Source organism: Phascolarctos cinereus, unplaced genomic scaffold (assembly GCF_003287225.1).
Source record: "Phascolarctos cinereus isolate Bilbo 61053 unplaced genomic scaffold, phaCin_HiC Scaffold_726;HRSCAF=1367, whole genome shotgun sequence".
NCBI lineage: Eukaryota > Metazoa > Chordata > Mammalia > Diprotodontia > Phascolarctidae > Phascolarctos > Phascolarctos cinereus.
In genome coordinates, this window is record NW_027556098.1 from 357,405,179 (window position 1) to 357,430,498 (window position 25,320).

The 25,320-nt window shown below is 39.4% G+C and overlaps 1 protein-coding gene across 2 annotated transcripts in view; it reads left to right on the forward strand.

Moving 5' to 3' along the window:
• LOC110206367 (argonaute RISC component 4) overlaps positions 1–6,564 on the forward strand; it is a 44,710-nt gene extending 38,146 nt beyond the window's left edge. For both annotated transcript variants that reach the window (XM_020983689.2, XM_020983690.2), the window contains 2 exons: positions 1,759–1,958; positions 2,740–6,564. In XM_020983689.2, coding sequence (XP_020839348.1) covers positions 1,759–1,958; positions 2,740–2,848 — 309 coding nt within the window. In that variant the 3' untranslated portion in view covers positions 2,849–6,564. The remainder of the gene's footprint in view (positions 1–1,758; positions 1,959–2,739) is intronic.
• The last annotated feature ends 18,756 nt before the right edge of the window (positions 6,565–25,320 follow it).

Below are 25,320 nucleotides of genomic sequence, written 5' to 3' on the forward strand. Positions count from 1 at the left end.
GTCCTAAGGTTTTAGCACAGTATCTAGCACGTAGGAGTCACTTAATAAATGTTTATTGTTTACTGAATGTTATTGAATTAGTTCTAGTATAGAGATAATATACCTTCATCCTCTCAGCAGATAGGTATGGAATTATCAAAGCATAGTATTTCATGGATTGTTTTGTTTTGCTTTACTTTACTGTTTTTCTTTTGTAACAAGGGAGAATTAAATTTTGCTAGGGTGAAGGATACTTGTAGAAAAGATTATGATATAAAAACTAAATGCATCAATACAACTTTTTAAAAAAGAATAGGTCTTATCAGGCTAACTTTACAGTTTCTTATAGAAATGCTAGTAAACTAGTATAGCATCAAAATGGCACAGATACAATTTATTGAGATTTTAGCAAATCATTTGACAAAGCTTCCACGTTTATTCTTATTTTTTAAAAATAGAGAAATATGAGATAGGCAATAGTAGAGTTGGGTGGATTTGGAACTCACTATCAGCTTGGAGTGCTGTGTCTAGAGAATGCCCCCAATAATCTGTACTTGACCTTTTGTTGTTTGACATTTTTATTGGTGATATGGATATAGGCATAGATAACACACTTAGCAGGTTCACAGATGTTATGAAGGTAGAAGAATAGCTAAGACATTGGATGACAGTCTGGATTCAAAAAGATCAAAGGATCTCAACAAACTAGAACGTTGGGCTATATCTAATAAAGTGAAATTTAATTGTAATTAATGGGTTCAAAAAACCAAATGCACAAGAAAGGGGAGGCACAACTTGATAACAGTTTGGAAAAGATCTCAGAATTTTAGTGGACTGCAAGTTATGTATGATTCAATTGATAGCCAAAAGAGCTAATATGGTCTTAGGCTGCAGTCATATTAGAGATTGTACAAATGTTGCGTCTTCTGTTATAGCAGGTCAGGTGCTTGTCAAATAGCAATGGAGTATTTTGTTAAATGCTGGGCACCACATTTTTGGAAGAACGTTGACAAGCTAGAGTGAGCCCAGAGGATAGTGACCAAGATAGGGAAAGGCCTGGAGAAGACTTTTTGGGAGGATATGATAGCTATATTCAAGTATTTAAAGGGAAGTCCTGTGGAAAAGGAATTGGTCTTAATTTGCTTAGCCCCAGAAGGCAGTGGACTACAGAAAGGCAGATTTGGGTTTGATGTAAAGAAAAACACCCTAACGGAGCTATCCAAAAGTGAGATGGGCTCCCTTCACTAAAGATCTTCAGACAAAGGTTAAGTAATCAATTGTTCAGTTACATGGTGGACTTAATGACCTCTGAGATCCTTTCCAACTCTGAAATTCTGTGATTCTGACAGCACTGCTTTATATTTAAAAAATATACATACATACACATACATACACAAAAGACCTATTTATTCCATCTGTAGAAGGTATGTTTATTATGCTAAGTTCACCTTGCATGTTTTGTTGGAATTAAATAAAAATCAAAGTAAAATACATTGTATACTTATTAAGTAGTGACACAGTACCCCCGTTGATCATTTTGGGAGTCACTGTCCTGGAACTATCATCATCTGAGCTTTGGAATCTTAGAATATTATTTCTGAGCTTAAGGAGAAATTTAAGCAGCTCTGAACTCTCTAGTGATGGCCCAGCCAGTTTCAGTTCCAAGTTCATCTTAAAACTAACTATCTCTCTCTTTCTCGCTCTCTGTCTCTCTGTCTGTCTCTCTTTCTCTTTCCCTTTCCCTCTCTCCCTCTTCCTCCCCCCCCCATTCCACCCCAGGGAACCAGCCGCCCATCGCATTATCAGGTCTTATGGGATGACAACTGCTTTACTGCAGACGAACTCCAGCTTCTTACTTACCAGCTCTGTCACACCTACGTAAGATGTACTCGCTCAGTCTCCATTCCAGCCCCAGCCTACTATGCCCGGTTGGTAGCATTTAGGGCAAGGTACCACCTCGTGGATAAGGATCATGACAGGTAAGAGTCTCTCAGGCAATAAATTATCTTCTTGGTTTTGTGGAAGCATATATTATTCAAAAATTAATTGTTTTAGCCTTTTTATATTATTTAAACCTTCTTCTAGACTCTTAATCCCAAATACCATATAAAGTGGCACGACCTCATTGAGAATTTTGCATTACACCAAGAGAAATTAATTCCTGAAACCAGACTACTAGTTTATACTTCTACAGTCTGTGAAGCAGCAAACATAAACCTATCCTAGGAGAAGGGAAAAAAGTAGCAACAGACTGCTCAGAGGACATTTTTAAAGTAAAGAAAGACAGTGTGGTTTTTCAGAAGCATTTTAATGAGTCTCCAAAGGTGTAGCCAGTTTTGTCCGTAGTAGGTAGCATAAAAAATGTCCCTTAGACTTGACTCTAAGCAGCCTTGAGCCCCTAATCTGTATGTGCAGCTTTAGTTCTGTAAATGTGTGCTAGTGTGTGTGGGGAGTTGTGCCAAAAACATCCTGCCTGAGAGTACTCATCTGAACCAAGCAGAACATCTGGACTGGTTGTTGAGTTACTCTGTGAGGAGCAGAGCACATTCAGCCTTTCCTTCCATCTCTAAATGAGGCTGTTTCTGGGCCCTGCCTCAAGTCAGATGCCCGCAGCTGAATAGTGCACATTCTGCTCTAAAAGTCTGTCTGTGAGCACTGACTTCTTGTTGTTGGGCCACATGCCTGGGGAAATTGAATTCCTCTACTACTTCATAGCATTTTTTGGTTGCACCTGGTTCTTCCTTGTTTTTTCCTTCACAGTGCCGAGGGAAGTCACGTGTCAGGACAGAGCAATGGCCGGGATCCCCAGGCCCTGGCCAAGGCTGTGCAGATCCACCATGATACCCAGCACACAATGTATTTTGCCTGAGATCCTTTGTGAAGACTGAGTGGATTTGGCACACCTTGTGGCCTGTTTACCACGTGGTCTTGATATGTTTTGAAATCCTACTGCTTCTATTAGATAGGGCCGAGTTGACTTCAGTCTTCTACCAGCAGTTCTGAACAGTCAGTAGTGTCTGATGCACCAACAGAATTGAGCCATTTCTTTTTTTTCTTGTTGTTTTTTTGTTTGGGGTTGTTTGGGTTGTTTTTTTTTTTTAGTAATAGAAATTTGTAGACTGTCTTTTCTGATGCATTGGACTGAATTTTTACCTCAAAGCATAAAAAAGACTGGTCATCCTGAAATTTTTAAAGAAATTGACATAAGAGGTTTCTATTGAATATTTTGCTAGTGGTGGTTATTGCCTCAATCCTCCAGTTTGATGGGATGAAGTAAATCTTTTTCTTTGCGTTCATCAAGCAGGTGTGCATGACTGAGAGGGGCAGACCACCCATCATCTTACTTCAACGTAGCTGTGTATTGTGTGGGGCCATAGACTTTTTAACAGAGATTTTTTTACTTTACTATTGTAAATGCCTTTATGAAGCATTAATTTTGGAAGGTATTGCAGTTTGTCATTTTTACTAGTTTTATCTTTTTGATCTCTGCAAAAGTGTGCTGGTGCAGGCACGAGCAGCAGAGTGATTGCACTGTTTGCGACTGCAGACTCACAGGCAGGTCCCATTGGGTAAACCTTTGAATGCGTCATAGAACCAGAGAGGGATGCCTGGAATAATTACAGATAACACTGCCATGGGACAGTAAAAGTACTCATGTTTTCCCCTTCTTTAAAAAAAAAAAAGAAAAGGAAAGAAAAAAAAAGAAAAATTAGCTTTTAGGTATTTTTCCAAGTTTTACAAAGTGCCCATTTTATGCTGCTGTGTGGTTTGATAAAAGTAAATGATTTTTTAAATTTTTCTTGTAGATGGTTAACTTTGGCAATAAACTTTTTTTTAAAGGCTCCCCCTCCCACCACCACCCCCTACCCCTAAAATGTAGTTTTCTGGCCAAGGGTTGTGCATGAATTTATCTAATATTTCTTATGACTTCACAATCTGGAAATTTCTGAAACCAGTCAGAAAAGACACATTTTCATGCCTTTATAAAGGTTATTTTTACTTGTTTTGTATTCACTATTGGTGTCCTTTCTGTCTGTCTGATTTTTTAAAAATAAGTGTGAATGTGATTGTTGCCCTTAGGAAAGGCTTTTGCTGATTTGTACAGTCAGTATGTTGTGTGGTGCTAGCAACCTAGAGACGTGTACCTGTACCAGCATTTTGAACTTCTCCTTGGCAATTTAGGATGCTCCCACAGTTACATACAGTGCATGTTTTATAAAGTTGTATGTTATAGCTACTGTATGCCAGCCTAGATTGTTCTCAGTTTTCACTTTTTTCTCCCACCACAATTGGTTTTTTAGGCTAAAATGTGTTATGACAGGCTTGATATTTCCTTTACCAGCTTTTATATTCCACCGACTTAGAGGGTGACTTCCTTTCATGTTAAAACAAAGGAAATTGAGATCAAGTAAGCATCAGTTACACTGTAAACTCATCAGTCCCGTGTCTACCTGAGCGTGGACGGACCCTGTTTCTCAGAATCTCAGTGGCTCCTGCAGTGGTAGCTGCTGTTAGCACAATAGCAGTTCTGAACCACGTGTACTAAACTGGCCTTTTTAAAAGTTCAGCAATGTCAGATGATGTTTTTCTCCAGTCGTTTAAGCAAGTTTGTACACACATCCAAGTTTACATTGCCATCTGCTGTCTCTTTTCGGCATCACCGCTGGGTGTGCCGACACTTCTCAACAGGAAGTTTTATAACCTGTATTCAAGGCAAAGACTTGAGACTTTGTTTTACACTGTAAGCATTGGGACTGAAGAGCGAGCTCTGCCCCTGAGGCACAGTGCACAGATTTCATTTTTCTTTTTTAAAAAAATACCTCACTTGGATAATAAAAATCAGGATATGTCAGTGAGAGGCTAGTTGCCGCTTCAGCAAGATGGCTGCTTTTATTCACATTTGTTCAGGGAGAGCACAGAGAATAAACCATCAGCAGCTCTGTCCTCCAGCCTTGGAGGAAGAGACACAAGGCACCTGGAAGAGAAAATAGACCCTTGGATGAGGAGGACCAGAGGGATCTACCTGCTGGGTGTCTGTCTGGCCAGGTGAGGTCACTTGGAGGTAGTTATCAGGCAAGAAGTTTCTGCTTTTGTCTCTGACAACGTGCACTCGTTGTGGGCCACAGGCAGAGAACAGTGAAGCTGTGACTTCAGACTGGATTGATTCTAGGAAGGACCTCAGGTGCACCTGCACAAAATGGTTTCTTTAACCAGTGTGGGGATGGGGGGGGAGAGGGGGTAATGGGGCCTAACTTTATAGGAACAATTCCTATCAGTGCAATGCTGTTACTTTTGGAGGAAAGTAAAATGCAAGTGTATTAATAACTATAATTATTGGGGGGGGAAACATTGCCATGGGGTATATATCTTTAAGAAGTAATCATTGCAAAATCAGAATTGCAGCAATACTAATACAAGCAGGTCTGAAGTAGAATTAATTTGCAGTTTGACAGTTTTGACTATATAACCCCTTGGAATGAACTGAATCATTATGCATGTGTCAATCAATGGGAGGTGTGCATTCTGTAGCAGTAGTTTATAGGATATTTGGGGTCTTTTCTGTTTTTAAATAAAGCCTATTAGGTACTGTTATGTGGTGTGTGAAAGACTGAAATGTAGCAAAGTTAATTTGGGGATGAGGCACAAGAACATTTACAAAGAACAGTGGTGAGACCCCACTGTGAAACCAATTAGGATTTCTGTTTGGTTAAGAGCTGAACTCTGAACAATCTGTAAAATGGACTGGCTAGCTTGCCCCAACCAGGTGTCTGGGCAGGCAGAACATTTATTCTTACTGTAAGTACTACATGATAATATTGTGCCTGTAGCTGCTCCCAAAGGTTGTGATTTACAGGCAAACATGTTTTGCACAGTTTGTATCCTCTGATCACATTCTAGGCACAGATGTCAGGCTGGTCTAGTACCTAGCACAACAGCCTTCTCCTTCCCTGCCTCTGGGAAAGATGTCCTGGTTCAGATGCTGTTTGGCAAGTTACCCCCTCTCTGCTCCTTCCCCAACAACCTTTGTGAATGTTCTCGATTTTCTTGCTCAATAGCAAGGCAGTAACTCTACTTTCATTTTAAGAAAGTAGAGTCCAAGGGCATTGTATCAATACTGTTTCAACTACAAGATTTTTTCCTTGTGAAATTTAAGGAGAGAACTTGTTATCACTTAAAGATTTTCTTATCCCTTGCTATTGACATTTTCATGATCTTTCTATGTCTAACGGCTGAAACTTCATTGTAAAATGTTTGCATTTGTTCTTTTGACTAATGATGTAATTTTGTTTTCTATATTGTTAGACTTGTAATGTTTCAAATGGTATTTTATTAAATTTGGATTTGGATGTATGTCTAGCAATACGAGGTACTTTCTAAACTGTTAAGGGAGGGGAAGGGGTGTCATAGCCTGGTGTTTTGACAGAATGTTGATTGTTTCAGTTTTTCGATGTAATTTTTTTTTTTGCTTGCAGGGATATTTTTGTGTTTGTGTCCAAAAATAATAATAAATTGGCATTCTTGTGCCAAATGATTTTTTTCTTGTTAATTGTCCAATAAAAAGGAGTGTATGTGGATGGCAACAAATATGGTTACTTTTTTAAAAATTATTTCCTTAAATTGTGGATTTATTTGGAAACAAGAGGGAGGAAAGCTTGAGAACTACAAGTGAATGTTCAAAAATGCCTACTTAAAAATCCAAGAATGAGCCCCATTAATATTTCTTATGTAGAGATTTTTACAAGATTTGCCAGGCTCCTTGATGCAAATGCAAGTCCTCCAGGGATGGCTACTTTTTCCAATGCCTGAAAGAGCTGCTGCCTCCAGAGGGCAGTGTGTTTACATGGATCTAAGCCTAGTACTGCACCTGAGAGGAATTAACCATGAGCATGAATCACACAGGAAGGGGGCTGGTTTAGCCTCTGAATTATTTATCAGCATTAAAATGCTTTTTAGACAGAAGAGCACATTCACACAGTCTTAAAGTCAAAAGAGACCTCAGAACCTAAGAAATTCCCTTTACAACCTACAAGAAGTGGTCAAGCATCTTGTGAAGAGACCCTAACTACTTGTAAAGGCAAACAAGCCCCATTTCACTTTGTGACCATTCTTTTACATTTTATTCTGTATTTTATCTTAATTGTTCATTCAGTGGCCTTCTCTGACCTCTGCAGCTTTTAACACTATTGACCACTTCCTCCTCCTGAATTTTCTGTTTTCCCAGGTTTATCACGACTGTTCTTACCTGGTTCTCCTGCCTGTTTCAGTATTCCTTCTCAGACCCCTTTCCTGTGTCGTCATCATTGTCATCATCCATATCCTTTCCCTCTGACATGGGTATACCACATCCCCCTCTCATATTGAGCTACTAAGTCTTGTCCCTCCCTCTGCATTTCTCCTATCTGTCCCCTTCTTTCCACTCCCAAAATCACTGCACTAGTTCAGTTCCTCATCATCTGTTGCTGAGTCCGCTGCAATAGTCTCCTAATTTGTCTTACTGCCTCCAGTCTCTGACCTCCAGACAGCTGCCTAAGTGATTCTTCTGAGCATAGGTCTTACCATGTCATGCCCTCTTCAAAAAGTTTCAATGGATCCCTATTACATTTAGGATATAACCTAAATTTTTAAAGCCCTTCTAACTCTAGCCTGTCTTTCTGGACTGACTTTACATTACTACCCCCCTTGTATTATTTTGAGCCAAACTGACATACTCATTATTTCCTACCTGTTACATTTCCATTTCGTATTTTTGTATAGGCTGTCAACCATGCCTGGAATGGATGACTATTTCCTTCTCACCTCCACTTATTAAAATCCCCTAGCTCCCTTCAAAGTTCAGCTAAAATACCACCTCCTACAAAGTCTTTCCTGATTCCCCACCCCATCCCCTATGGTTGTTAGTGATTCTCACACTTCCCCAAGTTCCTTTATTTCCTTATCATTTGTACCTATTTCTCCCTAGTAAGCTCTTCAGAAATTAGAGGTGGAGGAGAATGTAAGGGGGATGAATAGGGATTAACCCTTCTCAACTCCAAATCATACTTTGAAACGGTAATTATAACAACTACAATACTGACTTAAAAATAGAAAAGTAGATCAATAGAACAGATTAGATAGGAAAAATCAGTTAAACTCAATAGCCCAATGTTTAACTGAAAAGTAATTACTTGGGGGAAAAAGTACTTTTGGAAAGACTGGAGTGCCATTTAGCTAAAATTTGGATCACAAGCCACAGTATGCAAAGTGGTTATTTGGTCTAGATATTAAAGGTCACAGAACTTAAAAATTAGAAGATAACCAGTTTGAGTGTCTTTCATAGCTATGGCTAGGGGAAGAGTTCTCAACCAAATAAGGGGTGAAGACCATCACAAAAGGTAAAATAGATCATTTCAGTTATAAGAAATTGCAGAAAAAATGCAGTTTCATTGATGGAATGAGTTTCCTTGCCTGGGAGAAAAAGATACTCATGTCAAATGTCCTTAATTTTCTCAGTAAAGTAAAAGGCCAGAGAGAATGGGAAGGGTTGGTGTAGGAAGCTTTGGAGAAGTCAGTCAGGTAACCCTATTATCAGACTGGGCAGCTAGGTGGCACCATGGATAGAGTGTTGGGCCTGGAGTCGGGAAGACTCATCATCCAGAGTTCAAATCTGGCCTCAGATATTTACTAGCTAGACAAGTCACTTAACCTTGTTTGCCTTACTTCCTCATCTGTGAAAGGAGCTGGAGAAGGATTGGCAAACCGCTTCAGTATCTTTGCCAGGAAAACCCAAAACAGGGTCACGAAGAGTCAGACACGACTGAACGACAACAATATACCAGACTGTGCTTAAGTGCTTGGGATACAAAGAAAGGCAAAAACACTCCTTCCCTGCTCTTCAGCTCACAGTCTAATTGGGAGTGGGGTGGGGGTAATGACATAGCATTTGCAAGTGATAAATTAAGAGGTAAGGTCAGAAGACATTAAACTTAGGGAGGTTGGGGAAAGGCTTATTGCAAAAGATGAGTCATTATCTACAGGTTTCAGAGGAAACCAGGGAGACCAAGAGGCAGATAGGAGAAAATTCCAGGTGTGAGAGACAACCAATGAAAATGCTGGAGTAGAGATGGAGCGTCCTGTAAAGAACAGCAAGGTCCGTGTCACTGGATCACAGACGTAATCTGTTACGTGAAAATGCCATTTATACATTTTTAAGTATTCAAATACAGTTAATTGCTTGTTTCAAGATTCAACTGAAAGAACAGGTGCTGTATACTTCGCTGAATTCCAAGTACTCCCAAATGAATTCTTTTAATCAGGTTTTCATGAGACAGTGGCAGAGAGAAGAGAAGGTCCAGAAAAGCTGTGGGGAGTTAGAGAACTGATGAGGGTGAACAAAAAGATAGCGTACTACAGAGAGGGCCCAATTCCAGTCAGCGTAGTTGTGAGTTTTCCTTCAGTTGCATTCAGCAGCACACAAGTAGAGGAGGCATATAGTGGAGATAATCCAGGACTGGGGTTTGGGAAAGGGATGAGTGACCACAGGGTGACAGCAAGAGTGAAGAGTAGACAATAGCATAGAGTTCAGTTGGTTAAGTTGAGACTGAAGAGGAAAGTGAAGTCAGAGAGGGGGTGATGTCCTGAGAAAATGCTAAGGGGTTGAAAGACTGGGAGGTCTCAGTGAGATTGAGGAATAAGTTTGGGAGTGAGGAAGAGAGAAAACAAATAGAGGCTATAGTCTGATAGAGGAAGGGCTTTGAGGATGCTCTACAGGCTTATCCACTAGACCAAAACCACTTTTCCAGCATTATCATCATCTCTCAACCACAAAATCCAATAATCTTTTACTCTACTCTCCTATTTGACTTCTCAGAAGCTTTTGAAACTGTTGAAGGAAGAGGAGCAACATGAAATAAGTTAAAGGCAGATGGAGTCAATTGATGAAGGGTATAAACTGAGGAGTTTGTGTCTTGTCCTAGAGGCACTAGGAAGTCATTGGAGGCTATCAGATCTGTTTTAAGTGTACCAAAGGAAATAATGTTATAATGGAAAGAGCACTGGCTCCACAGTCGGAGCATCTAGGTTCAAATGACCTCTCTGAAGCTTACTGCATGTGTGATCTTAGTCGAGTCAACCTCCCTGGGAATCATCTTCCCCATTTGTAAAACAAGGGGATTGGACTACATGACTTCTGAGGTTGCTTTCCAGCTCCAGATCTACAATCCTATGACCAACTTGGTTCCTGTGTGGAGGGAAGATTGGAGTGGAGCAAGTCTAGAGGCAGAGATACCAACTAGAGGTCCTTGTGATAATAGAATGATGAGGTGCTGAACTGGGACTATGAGTGAAAAAAATAGATGAGAGGTGCTGTTGAAGTAAGACTGACAGAGCTAGGCAATTGGGGGAAAGGACACATGTACAAAAATATCTGTCAGAGCTCGTTCTGTGGTAGCAAAGAACTAGAAACTAAGGGGTGGTCCATCAGTTGGGGAACGGCTGAACAAATTATGGCATATAAACGTAATAAAATACTATTGTGCCGTAAGAAATAATGAAAAGGATGGTTTCAAGAAATCTGGGGAAACTTATATGAACTAATGCAGAGGGAAATGAGCAGAACCAGGAGAATAATTTATACAATAATAACAACGTTCTAAAGAGAAGCAACTCTGAATGACTTAAGAACACTGATCAACACAATGACCAACAATTATTTCAGAGAACTCGTGATGAAACTTGCTGCCCACCTTCTGCAGGGAAGTGATGGACTTAGGGTACAGAATGAAATATGCATATTTTTGGAAATGGCTCTCTGGGAATTTGTGTTACTTGACTATGCATATTTGTTGCGAAGGTTTTGGTTTGGTTTTGGTTTCCAGTGAGGGGCGGGGGGGTTAAATAGAAGGGTTCAAAAACAGATTTTTTTTTCCTTAAGCAAACCCTCAGGGCCTTAAGATTGTTTTGCCTTCAGTAACAATTTCCTTAGTGTATATTTGGTTTAGTCCAGCTGCTCTTCCCAACTCTCTTCCTAAGTCCTATGTCTGCTTCTTTATATAGCTTTCCAGAGCCTTGGGTGTTTAGAGTTCAAATGTGGTGGTTCCTCTGTTCCTGATGATGAAAATAAAGAATTCTAGAACTCTTTCTAGACAGGCTGGTTCCACTGTCTGTGTTTCTTCCTGTCCATTTTACAATGCTTTCTTTAGACTTAGTTTGCTTCCATACACGCTGTTTTATAAAACAACATCGTGCTGTTTTATAAGATTATATGGTTTACAGTCTTCTGCCCTCCTCTTCCATTGTCACATGAGTTTGTATTCTAAACCAGTGTGGACTTTTACTGCCATTTCTGTGCTTGGCAAGAGGATCAAACATTTGCCCACCAAGATGTTCTCATTAAGCCTTCTCCTTGTGGCAGCTACTTTACATTGGAAGGAAAGAAACAAGTTTTGGGGTTTTTTTTAAGGCAGTTAAGGTTAAGTGACTTGCTCAGGGTCACACAGCTAGTGTCAAGTGTTTGATCTGAGGCCGGATTTGAACTCAGGTCCTCCTGACTTCAGGACCAGTGCTCTATCCACTGCACCACCTAGCTGCCCCAAAACAAGTATTTCTTAAGCACTTGCTACGTGTCAGTCACTGCACAGTTTAACAATGCTTAGACTTAGGCGGTATCAGGGTGAGTGCTGGGCCTGGAGTCAGATCCAGCCCCGACACTTACTATGTGACCTTAGACAAGTCAACCTCTGCCTGCCTCACTTTCCTCAATTGCAAAATGGAAGTAATAATGGCAACTACTTCCCGGGTTGTTGAGAAGATCAAATGAGATCATACTTGTAAAGTACTTAGCACAGTCCTTGGCATATAGTGGGCACTATATAAATGCTTGCTGTCATCATTATCATTATTATTAATGTGACGATCAAGGTCAACATCTTAGATTTTTTTTCATTTCTCACTTTTCATCATCTTCTGTCTTCTGAAAGTATTCAAGATATTTAAGCGTGAGACTTCTGAGAAATCCGTAAACCTTTGGCCCCTTTCTTTTCTCAAACCTGAGCCTTACTCTAACATTTTTTGCCATACTTAACCTTTGTTTTTTAAAATTATTAAATCTTATATTTTTTGTCAGCAAAAACCCACCCATCCTTCCTATCTCCCCTCCCCAACTAAGAACAAAAGAAAAGCAAATTCCTGGTTTTTTAAAAAAAAAAAAAGTATAGTCAAGCAAAACAAATTTCCACATTGGCCATACGTAAGAGAAATACACCCACACACATTCATACATACAAACACATATGTGTATATATGTAAATGTATATAAATATATACACATATCTATGGTTCATTCTGCATGCTGAGTGTAGCATCCATCTCCAGCAGGAGATCGTCATTAGTCCTTTAGAATTATGGTCGGTCATTTTGACTTATCAGAATTCCTAAGTCGTTCAAAGTCTTTAAAATATTGTTATCATTGTACAAATTATTCTTCTGGTTCTGCTCACTCCACTTAGCATCAGTTCATACAAGTCTTCACAGGTTTCTCTGAAACCATCCCGTTCATTATTTCTTTACAGCACAATAGTAATACATCATATTTGTGTATCATGACTTGTTCAGCCATGATATATATCCATATTGATAGGCACCCTTCAGATCCAATTCTTTGCCACTTCAAAAAGACCTATAAATACTTTTGTACATCCTTAGTTAGGGTTTATTTTGCTTAGGACCAGTCCCTCCTTTAATCTTTCTTTCCTCTAATTTCCCCTTTTCCCTTCTCCCCTTTCTTTCCCTTTTCCCTGTTTAGTGAAATGTATTTCTGTACCCAACTCAGCATTCTTCCATTCTTTAGTTGAGTGAAGTTCAAATGTCAGCCACTGCTTCCTTGTTTTATAGAATTCTATAATGATGCAAGATAATTTTCTCTATCCTTCCTTTCCCATTAGTCCACTGAGTATATACTTCCCCCTCCCTTTCCAATCTTCTTTTAATTTTGTTGAGACATAACATAATCTAGGCCTTCTGTCTCATTAGGCACCCTCTATGACTTCTAATGATGATAGGTTTCAGAGGGGACAGATGTATCATTTCTCCATATTATAAACCGTTTATCTTTGTTTAGTCCTTTATTATTTCCATTCATGTTTACCTTTTTGTGTTTCTCTTAACTCCTGTGTTTTAGCTTGAGAGTTTTTATACAGCTTTGGTCTTTCCATCAAAAATGCTTGGAAGTCCTCTATTTCATTAAAAGTTGATGTTTTTCCCCCTGTAAGATTATACTCAGTTTTGATGGGTAAGTTATTCTTGGCTGTAAGCCAGTTGCTTTCTGGAATATATTTCAAGCTCTCTGATCCTTCTTTATGATGGCTGATAATTGTATGTGATTCTGACTATGATTCCTTGGCACTTGAATTCTTTTCTTCTCATTGCTCACAATGTTTTTTTATTTGATTTGGAAGCTCTGGATTTTGGTTAGGATATTCCTGGTAGTTTTCATTTTTTTATTTATTTCCAGGGGTGACTGGTGGATTCTTTCTGTTTCTATCTTGCCCTCTTATTCTAAGAGCTCTGATAAGTTTTCTTTGAAGATTCTTTTCTTTTAAGATTCTTGAAATATGATGTCTAGGCTCTTTTTTTTTTTTGGTCATGGCTTTCAAGTAGTCCAATAATTCTTAATTTTTTTCCTCTTCAATCTCTTTTCTAAGTAAGTTGTTTTTGTTGTGTGTTACTTCACATTTTCTTCCCTTTTTCAGTCTTTTGACTTATTTTAATATTATTGGTCTCATGGATTCATTGGCTTCTATTTGTTACATTTTAATTTTCAGGGAATTTGTTGCCTAGTCAAGGTTTTATGCCTCTTAAACTATGCTGTTAATTTCCTTTCCAATTCTTCCTTCTGTAGCTCTTATTTCTTTTCCAATTTTTTCCTCTAGCACTCACATTTCACTTATAATATCATTTTAACTTTTTAAAAACTCTTCTCTTCCAGCAATTTTAGTTGAATTTGGGCCCAAGCTGTGGTTTTCTTGGAGGCTTTTGGAGGTTTATGGAGGTTTCGGAGTCATTCTTTTTTCTATGTCTGTGTCTTGAGGGTCCTTGTCACTATAATAACTTTTTATGGTGGGCTTCTTTCTTTTCATTTGCTCATCCTTCCAGTCTCTTTCCTGACTTCATCTTGATTTTAGGGATGGGCTCAAAATGGTTTGATCCCAGAGCGAAATCTTATCAGTGACCCCTGGTCTGAGCTCCCCAAGTTCTTGATCTGGGTTTGTATCTGAGCAACATTAGACTGATGCTGGACTCAGCTACTTTTAGTCATTTGGAAAGCTCTGTTGGTTCAGAGTGACCAGAATTAGACTTCTCTTTGGTCTGAGATTCCTGCCATGATTATCCGTCTGTAGACTTCAAGTTAGGTTAGAAATTGAAACTAAGGGGCAGCTAGGTGGTGCAGTGGATAGAGCACTGGCCCTGAAGTCAGGGGGACCTGAGTTCAAATCCAGTCTCAGACCAAACATTTGACGTTTACTAGCTGTGTGACCCTGGGCAAGTCACTTAACCTCAATTGCCTTTAAAAAAAAAAAAGGAAATTGGAACTAAGACTCTACTACATTCTTTGATGGGTATACAGGCCTATGACTACTCCTTACCCTGGAATGCCACCACTAGATGCAGGTCCCTTCCTCAGCCTTGTGATCCAGAACTGAGTAGTAGACAACAAAGCTGCCAGTTGGTACCTGTTCTTGCACCTTGTAGGGGGTCAAGCCCCAGAATGGCTCTGGGGCCTCATCTTGCCCTAGAGCACAGTCCCTGGGTGCTTGAATACTCTGTGTGGTATACTTCTGGCCATACCTCATTCCTAGTATCTGTAGAATTTGCAGTCTGTCTCTCTATACTGACCTGGGCTAGAAAAGTGGCTCACTATAATTTCTTTCTTGCATATCCCAGTCAGAATTTGGTCTGGTGCATTTCTAGATGCTTGGAGGCATTTTGTGGGGAACTTGCTATCCTTCTTCCTTTTTCTCCACCATCTTGACTCTGCCTGTGCCCCCAGTACCTACCTTTGCATTGAAGTCACCAAGTATTCAAGTATATGATGCTTTAATTTGAAGGGCTTTATTGGTTTTTAAATAGCATTTTTATACTGCCTCACATTCAAAAACAGCTATTGGCACCTAAGTTATGGTTGTATTCATCATGGTCTTTTTATAAATGTTCATTATAAACATTACAATAAGAGATGACCGAATGTCCTTTAAAATTATTTTTCTTTGTGCCTTAGGACATATCATTATATCATCATCACCATCATCATTATGTTTCCTCCTTTGAGGATCATTCAATCAATATTTATACCCACTCAAGATTCTGTAGCTGTTATCTGCCAACCTTCTGAATGCTTTCCTTCCTTCCCCAATGAGTTCAGTGCCTTGCTCGCAATCTTCCTCTTCTCCCTAACGCCTACCCTCATACTAGGTGGCTTCAACATACATATGTTCAAATTTTTTCAAACACTCTAACCTACCAACTTCTCAACATACTCATTTCCTACATCCTACTTCTCTACCCTGCCATAAACACACGAAGATAGTCATAACCACGATTGTGCCATAACCAACAAATGTTCAGCATCCATGTTTATAAACTCTGAAATGTCCTTTAAAATCAGTTGTCATTTCATCTCTCTGTCTGCCTTATAACTTAAAACCCTGCTCTTCATTCTCACCATGACTCATCAGGGATTCACCATCCCTCCACCTGTCATTCTTTCCTAAGCTATCACTCCTACATTGGCTACCCTCTCCCTCAACTCGAGGGGTGGTGAATCAACTCATCTATATTGCCCTCTTCTCTCAAATTCTTTGCCCCTTTATCCTATCAAAGATCTTGTCCTTCCAAACCCCAGCCTTGGATTATTCCCACTATCCACTGCCTTTGCTCTTGTTCATGACCTGATGAATGAAGCTGGAGAAAATCACTAACCTATGCTGACTGTGACCACTACAAGTTTGTTGCATAACTCACCTGGACTCTCACAAGGCAAATCTTTGAGGGTTTTTTTGTTTGTTTGTTTGTTTGGGTTTTTTTTAGGCAATTGGGGTTAAGTGATTTGCCCAGGGTCACATAGCTAGTGTCAAGTGTTTGGTCTGAGGCCGAATTTGAATTCGGGTCCTCCTGACTTCAGGGCCAGTGCTCTATCCACTGAGCCACCTAGCTGCCCCCAAGGCAATCATTTTATACCTCCCTTATCAATTCACTATTCCGATCACCAAAGTAGTTCTGCCAAACCTTGGAATCCTTCCTCAAACTTTTCTTAGCTCCCCCTCCCTCTACTCTCTTAGCTAAGAACTTTGCCTAATATTTCACTGAAAAAAAAAATTGAAGCCTCCTCCTTTCTCATTTCAAGTCACTCAAGTGCATTCTACAATGCATCTTTCACCCTTTTTTCATGGCCCTTCTCATCAAGGCAAAAGTCTCTACATGCACAAGTGATTCCATTCGAACCTGTCTTCCCCTACACATTGCCTCAACTGTCATCCCCACTCTCATTTATTTACAATTGTTCCCTCTCTACTGGCTGCTTCCCTGCTGCTTACAAACATGGCCATGTCTCTCTCATACTCCCAAAAAAACCCCTCATTTGATCCATTCATCTCCACTAGCTAATCATCCTTCATCTCTCCTCCCTCTCCAGACTAAACTCCTTGAAAAAGCAAAAGGCTGTCTGTGATAGATACCTCAACTTCCTCTACTTCTTTTCTTAACCCTTTCCAGTCTGGTTTGCAACCTTATCATTCAACTGAAACTTCTCTCTCCAAAATTACTAATTATCTCCGAATTGCCAAATCCATTGGCCTTTTCTCAGTCCTCATCCTTTTTGACACTGTTGAGCAGTCTTCTCCTTTGACACTTTTTTCTAAGTTTTCATGACACTACTCTTTCTAGGTGAGTAGACTGACAGGATCGGGACAGCAAGTGGTTAATTGTGAGTGAACTATGCAGGCTCCATCTTGTGACTCAATTCTGGAGCTAGCTCAGTTCCCTTTCTATTCAATTATGACTAGTCCAATTTCTGTCTTGTGAGAAATTTTTATTCCATTGTAGGGATTGTGAGAAAATCTTATTGCACTGTTTGAACCTAGCCCTGCGTGGCTGCGAAGCTGGACCACTTCTACCTGCTATTTAGAAACCTTTAACTAAGGACCTAGGTTATGCTGACCAGAAACCCAGTCACATCCAAAGATTGATGCAAAGAGTTTTCTCACAATTATACATTTCAAGCAATTCATATATCTTATCTGAAAATTGGTCCTGTGCTGACCAATCAGTTATTGTTTCTATGTTCCTTTGATTGTTCACAGACAGGGGAATAGGACATCTCTTTCTCTTAATTCAGGGAACTGTAACTGTTTGCTCTCTCCTTCCCAACTTGGAAAGTGCCTAATCTTTCCTTCAATTAGAATTCAAATTACAATAAATAAATTAATTTTTAAAAATCAGATTACCTAATGTATTTTTTTAATTAATTGGTTATATTTAATTAAAATGTGTGACAGTTTGTCTCCCCCTGTATTTGGGATTCAGCTCTAAGCTGAGAAAAGGCTCTGGTCCCAATTTGTTAGGCAGTTGGCATACATTGCTTAATAAATCAAGATGCTCAGAAGCTCATCTTTGTTACTTCAGTCATTTCATCTTTTACCCACCACACTGGTTCTCCTCCTACCTAACTGCTTCTCACTCCCCTTTGCTGGGTCTTCTCCTAGACCACCCCCACTAAACATGAAGGTCCCCCAAGGCTCTCTCCTAGGCCCTCTTCTCCCTCTGTACTATTTCAATTAGTGACCTCAGCTTCTCCTGTGGATTCAATTATATCTCTATACAAATAATTCTCAGATTTATTTATCCAGACCTAATCACTCTCTTGACCTCCAGTTGCCTATTGGACATCTTTAACTGAATGTATCACAGACATCTTAAACTCAAAATGTCTAAAATTGAGCTCATTATCTTTCCCCCAAAACCGTCCCCTATTCCTAACTTCCCCATTATTGTCAAGGATGTCACCATCCTCCCAGACACCTGGCTGTCATCCTTAATTCCTCACTGTCACCTTCCATATCCAATCAGCAATTCAGTCCTGTTGTATCTACCTTTGTAACATCTCTCTTATATGCCCCTTTCTCTCATCTCACACTGCAAGTACCACAGTAAAGGCCCTCATCATCCTTTTTTTTTAATTTTTATTTATTTATTTTTAGTTTTCAACATTCATTTCCATAAGATTTTTTTTTGGCTAGGCAATGGGATTAAGTGACTTGCCTAGGGTCACATAGCTAGTAAGTGTTATGTGTCTGAGGTCAGATTTGAACTGAGGTCCTCCTGACTCCAGGGCCAGAGCTCTGTCCACTGTACCACCTAGCTACCCCCGACTGTAAACTTCTTGACAGCAGAGAGTATTTTTGCCTTTCATTGTATCTCTAGTGCTTAGCACAGTGCCTAGCATGCAGCAAGTACTTAATAAATGCTTAGTGGCTGATTTGAGATGACTAGCTATTCAGCAGTCCCACAAAATTGTCTTTATCCCTCAGAATAATAGAAATAGTAGATAATTGATTTATATCTTAAGTATTTATTAATGCACACTTGAGACTGTTTTGTGTTTTAATTATACTGAATATTCTCTAGCCTACTTTCTCAGAGCCAGGTTGGCACATCTTTCCCTTATTCTAGGGTGGGCTAAGAGTTTGGAGTTGTTTCTTTGATACATTTGATCAGTCACCAGCTGTGTTCCTCCTATTATCAGAGGTCATGACCATTGACCCAGTTTCATGTAACCACCTACCACGAAATGAATGCTTTTACTAAGAGAGAGTTACTTCAGCAATATAGCAAAAACAGAAGTACAAACAGAAGCCCCAAATACCTCAAGTACATGCTCTTTCCTACACCACCTTAGTTGCTGGGTATGGAGCCAACTCAAAACTTAGCTTAACTCTTGTATGGCATTGATCTCACCAGATTCACATGCAACATCATCATCTCTGCTGGGTAAGTCCTTGTCTTAGGAACCACTGGGCTGAGTTCCTGAACATCAGTCCCAAAAGGCAGTTTTTGCTCCTTAAAGCATTGATGCCACACTACCTCTGAAATCCAGACCATTGAACACCAAGATGCCAGGGTACCCTCCAGATCTTACAAAACTCACAAGGTCATGGAGATACCAGTCTCCATCACCAAAAAGGGAAAAAAATTAGGCCAAGCACCAAGGCCATTTCACAGGGCCATATAGCTCCAGAGAGGTGAAAATCCTATGGTCTCTCCTCTTACACTGTTGTCTCTCAACAATGCTTGAATCAAGGTGTCACCAAATGCTTCCAAGAGGAGGTGGTTGAAACTGAGACCTTTTTTGAATGCCTTTGCAGCTAATCAAAGAGCCTGCTCTTCAACACGTGGCTAGCCAAATGGAAACCAGTTACAGAATGTTCCTGCATGCTCCACAGTCTATTGAAGGTACTTCCTTTATACATCATCATAATTCCTCCAAAAGCAAGCTTCCCAGGTGTTCTGTGTAGGATAGTTGTATCATCTGGGAAAGCTTATAGGTTCTATACATGCACCAGGTCCCAGGTTTATAAGCATTTCTTTCATGATGGAAGGAAAAATAGCTATCATATACTTAATATCTGTACATTGAATGTATATACACAAACATATACAGTTCTAGATAGATCTGTATCTATATATGTATATCTGTTCTAGAATGGACTCTGTTAATCCCTCTGGGAGAATAATAGATAAAAGCCACACTTGACTTTGTGAGATTTTCCCCTAGAGGTCTACTCTAGGATGGGGACATAATGAGTCAGAGCATGTAAGAAAGGCCTGAATCTCTTTTTAAGGGACAGGCTGCCCCAAGGATGAATCCAGGCTCTGGGTGACTCTGGAGCTGGAATTTCCTTTGTAGGAAGAGATTAGGAGCACCAATAACAAATACATTCTAGAATTTGGACAGGAATCAAAGTCAAACTCACTGGCTGATAGTTGGGTTTTTTTGTTTTGTTTTGTTTTTTCAGATTTCACTCTCTTCCCTTTCTTAAATATCAGGACAACATTTACCCATCTCCAATTATACAGCTCCTTATTTTTTTTCAATTAACAAAAATCAAGTTTCTCTTCCTCTCATCTCCCCTCCCCATTGAAAGAAAAATGAAAAACCCCTTACAACAAATATACAAAGTTAAGCAAAACAAAATTTTAATTGGCCTTGTTCAAGCATACATACATGCATGCATATATATGTGTTTGCATGCATGAACTTGGCTACACTACTTCAGGACTTCTCTGGCTGACTTATCCACCATGCCCCTACCTTAGGTACCTTCTGATCCTCTTTCACTCCAACAATTTTTCAGCTTCCTTTTGTGTATTGTCTTCTCTCCTTGGATTGTAAGCTCCTTGAGGTCAGAAACTATCTTTCTTTTTTTGTGTTTTGTGTTTGTATCCCCAGTGCTTAGCATGTTGCCTGACCACACTATAGATGTGTAATAAATGTTTATTGATTAATTTTATATATGTACTATGTGTGTGTGTGTGTATATATATATATATAAAAATTCTGCACCCAAGTCCATCACTACTCTGTCAGGAGGTGGGTGATATAGTTCATCGTGAATCCTTAAGAATCATGGTTGATTTTGTACTGATCAGAGTTTTTAAGTCTTTCAAAGTTTGTATAAATAGTTCTGGTCCCGGTCACTTCACTTTGCATCAGTTCATCCAAGCCTTCCCATGTTTCTCTGAAACCATTCCTTTCATCCTTTCTTATGGCAAAATTCCTCAATTGACACTCCATTAGTTTCCATTTCTTTGCCACTACAAAAAAAAAGCCACTATAAATATTTTAGTTCATGTGGATATTTTCCTTTTTCTTTTATCTCTTTAGATTATAGATCTGGGAGGGGAAAATTGCTGGGTCAATGTGTATGAACAGTTTAGTAACTTCTGGGGTTTGCTTTTCCAAGTTGCTTTGACTGGACCAGTTCACAGTTCAACCAAGAATTTATTAGTACACCTATTTTCCCATAGCAATCCCTCTAACATTTTTCATGTTCCTTTTTTGTCATTATTGCTCATCTGAGGTTGAAATTCAGAGTTATTTTAATTTGCATTTTTCTAATTATTAGTGATTTATGACATTTTTAAATTTGGCTTTAGATAGCTTGGATTTCTTCAGGAAATTTCTTATTCTTATCTTTTTACCAATTATCAGTTGGGGAATGACTTATTCTTATGTATTTGAGTTAACTTCTTGTATATCTTAAAAATGAGACCCATATGACAGAAACTGATGCAAAGATTTTTCTTCTCTAGTTTCCTCTTTCCCTTCTAATTATAGCAGTGTTATTTTGGTTATATATAGACTTTTAAAAATTTATGTAATCAAAATTGTCAATTTTACTAATATGGTCTGCCATATCTTTTTTTTTTTGTCATGAACTGTTTTCCTATCCATTGATGTGAAAGATAATTTCTTTTTTAAAATTATTAATTTATTGGGGCAGCTAGGTGGTACAGTGGCTAGAGCACTGGCTCTAAAGTTGGGAGGACCTCAGTTCAAATCCAGCCTCAGACCAAACACTTGACACCTACCAGCTGTGTGACCCTGGGCAAGTCACTTAACCCCAATTGCCTAAAAACAAACAAACAAATAAATTATTAATTTATTTATTTTTAGCTTTCAACATTCACCTCCATAAGATCTTGACTTCCAAATTTTCTCTCCATCTTTCCCCTCCTCCCACCCCAAGGCAGTGTGCATTCTGAATACCCCTTCCCCTAATCTGCCTCTCTTCTATCAACCCCCCCATCCCCTTCTATTTTCCTGTAGGGCAGGATAGATTTCTATACCCCATTGCCTGCATATCTTATTTCCCAGTTGCATGTGAAAACAATTTTTAACATTTGTTTTTAAAACTTTGGGTTCCAAATTTTCTCCCTTCCTCCCTCCCCACCCTCCCTCATTGAGAAGGCATGTAATTTGATACAGGCTATACATGTGTGGTCATGCAAAACACTTCCATTGTAATCGTGTTGTGAAAAACTAACTATATTTCCCTGCATCCTATCCAGCCCCCAACTTATTCTATTCTCTCTTCTGACCCTGTCCCTCCTCAGAAGTGTTTGCTTCTGATTACCCTCTTCCCCAATCTGCCCTCCCTTCTATCATCCTTCCCCCCCTCTTATCCACTTTCCCCCTGTTTTCCTGTAGGGTAAGATAGACTTCCATACGATTGAGTGTGCATATTATTCCCTCCTTAAGCCAAATCTGATGAAAATAAGATTCACTCATTCCCTCTCACCTTCCCCCACTTCCCCTCCACTGTAAAAGCTTTTTCTTGTCTGTTTTATGTGAGATAATTTACCCTATTCTACCTCTCCCTTTCTCCTTCTCTGAGTATAATCCTTTATTTTTTTAGATATCACCCCTTCGTCTTCAACTCACCCTGTGCCCTCTACCTATCTATCTATCTATCTATCTATCTATCTATCTATCTATCTATCTATCTATCTATCCATATAATTTTTTCCCTCCAACTACCCTACTACTGACAAAGGTCTCAAGAGTTACAAATATCATCTTTCCATGTAGGAATGTAAACAGTTCAACTTTAATAAGTCCCTTATGATTTCTCTTTCCCGTTTACCTTTTCATGCTTCTCTTGAGTCTTGTATTTGAAAGTCAAATTTTCTATTTAGCTCTGGTCGTTTCATCAAGAATGTTTGAAAGTCCTCTATTTCACTGAATGGCAATTTTTCCCCCTGAAGGATTATACTCAGTTTTGCTGGGTAGGTGATTCTTGGTTGTAATCCTATCTTCTTTGGCCTCTGGAATATCATATTCCAAGCCCTGCAGTCCCTTAATGTAGAAGCCGCTGAATCTTGTGTTATCCTGATTGTGTTTCCACAATACTTGAATTGTTTCTTTCTGGCTGCTTGCAATATTTTCTCCTTGACCTGGGAACTCTGGAATTTGGCTATGATATTCCTAGAAGTTTTCCTTTTGGGATCTCTTTCAGGAGGTGATTGGCAGAGTCTTTCAATGTCTATTTTATCCTCTGGTTCTAGAATATCAGGGCAGTCTTCCTTGATAATTTCTTGAAAGATGATGTCTAGGCTCTCAGGTAGCCCAGTAATTTTTAAATTGTCTCTCCTGGATCTATTTTCCAGGTCATTTGTTTTTCCAATGAGATATTTCACATTGTTTTCTATTTTTTCATTCTTTTGGTTTTGTTTTACAATGTCTTGATTTCTCATAAAGTCACTAGCTTCCATTTGCTCCATTCTGATTTTTAAGGAAGTATTTTCTTCAGTGAGCTTTTGGACTTCCTTTTCCATCTGCTTTTTAAGGCATTCTTCTCTTTGGCTTTTTGGACCTCTTTTGCCATTTGGATTAGTCTATTTTTTAAGGTGTTATTTTCTTCAGTATTTTTTTTGGGTCTCCTTTAGCAAGCTGTTGACTCGTTTTTCATGATTTTCTTGCATCACTCTCATTTCTCTTCCCAGTTTTTCCTCTACTTCTGTTACTTGCTTTTCAAAATCCTTTTTGAGGTCTTCCATGGCCTGGGACTGATTCATATTTTTGTTGGAGGCTTTGGATGTAGGTGTTTTGACTTCGTTGTCTTCTGGTTGTACATTTTGATCTGCTTTGTCACCAAAGAAAGATTCTATGGTCTGACTTTTTTTTTTTTGCGCTGTTTGTTCATTTTCCCAGCCAATTACTTGAGTTTTAAACTCTTTGTTAAAATAGAGGTCTACTTCCAGTGTGGAGAATGTACTGTCCCAAGCTTTGGGGGTTTTGTGTAGCTATTTTCAGAGATACTGCTAGGGACCCTGTACATTTTCTGTTCTTCCAAGGTGGTACCATCAAGGGTGAGGTGTTTACTCCTTTCCTGGCCTGTACTCTGGTCTATGAGTGACCACAAGCACTCTTTTCTGCCTTGGAAATGTGAGGAGGATTCCATTTTTACCACCACTACAAGCTCCACTATGCCAGTGCTCCAGGTAGACTCCCACATGTTTTATAATGTCTACAGTAACTTTAAAAGGAATTTCTTTCTATTTCTTGCTATTGGGCTTTGTTAGTAGTATATAGAAATGCCAGTGATTTGTGTGGGTTTGTGTTATATCTTACATCAGTTGTTTTTTTTTTTTCATATGATATACCTTACCTTACAGGCAGCTCCATACACCCTTCAGTTGGTAGACTTCCTTTTCTCTGGGATGGTTCAGGGAACTCTCTCCCAGAAAAGGCTTGGGGAGCTAAGTAGTACTAATGTTGGGAGGTAGCTTCTCTCTAATAGCATGAGGACGGTGAAACTGGTTGCTATATAACTATGATAGGTATATTTTTACCTAAAAGAAAGGGGATCCTTTAGTTGCCTTAGTGATAATTCCAAGTCACAGCATAAGAGTGAGGAAGAGTACTTATTTGGCTACTGGAAGAAGAGCCAACCCCTCCACAGAGACCTCTAAAGGGGCAAAGATTTTTTTTTATCATTCTCCTGACATGGCTGTTGGGGAGGGAGAGGTTTTAGAAAGTGGGCCAAGGATTATTGAGTGGGTGTCAATACAAAGAAGACCTTGGTATCAACTCAAAACCCAAGATAGTTAGCAAGCAGGCTGCTTATGACCTTAGCCACTTTACTGGAGATGACCCTGATGCAAGATGCAGAATTGTTGGCTGGGACAGAAGTGTCGATGCAATGGCCTTTATGCTGCTGGAGCTGCTCCTGCTCTGTATCACCACCTCACATCAGAAGAAATCTGGGAGACTATACTAGAGGTGCCATCCTCTGTGCTGTGGCTCTGATGTTCTTGGTGTACTCTGGTTCATCATCACCACCTTGCATTAGGAGACCCACCAGGAACTTCAGAGATGTGGCAACACCCACCAAATGAACCAGCCTTGGAGGCTTTGAAGTAGAGGGGAAAGAAAGGCTTAGGATTTCTGGCTTTTGTGATCCACATTTTTGTTTTGTTTGTTTCTGTTCCCCTTTTCCTTTATCATTGCCCAAGTTAGGAGAATTGTCCAATAAAAGACTTGAAATTTGACCTTTCTGAAGGGGTAGGAAAAACCTAGAATTATTGGACCTTGTTCTCTTCCACATTTTTTTTTTTGGCAAGGCAATCAAGATTAAGTGATTTGCCCAAAGTCACACAGTTAGTGAGTTTCATGTGTCTGAGGCCGGATTGGAACTCAGGTCCTCCTGACTTTAGGACCAATGCTTTATCCATTGTAACACCTAGCTGCCCTACTCTTCCACATTTTCATTTTGTTTTATTACAAGTGTTATTTTTTTTCCTCTTCACCTG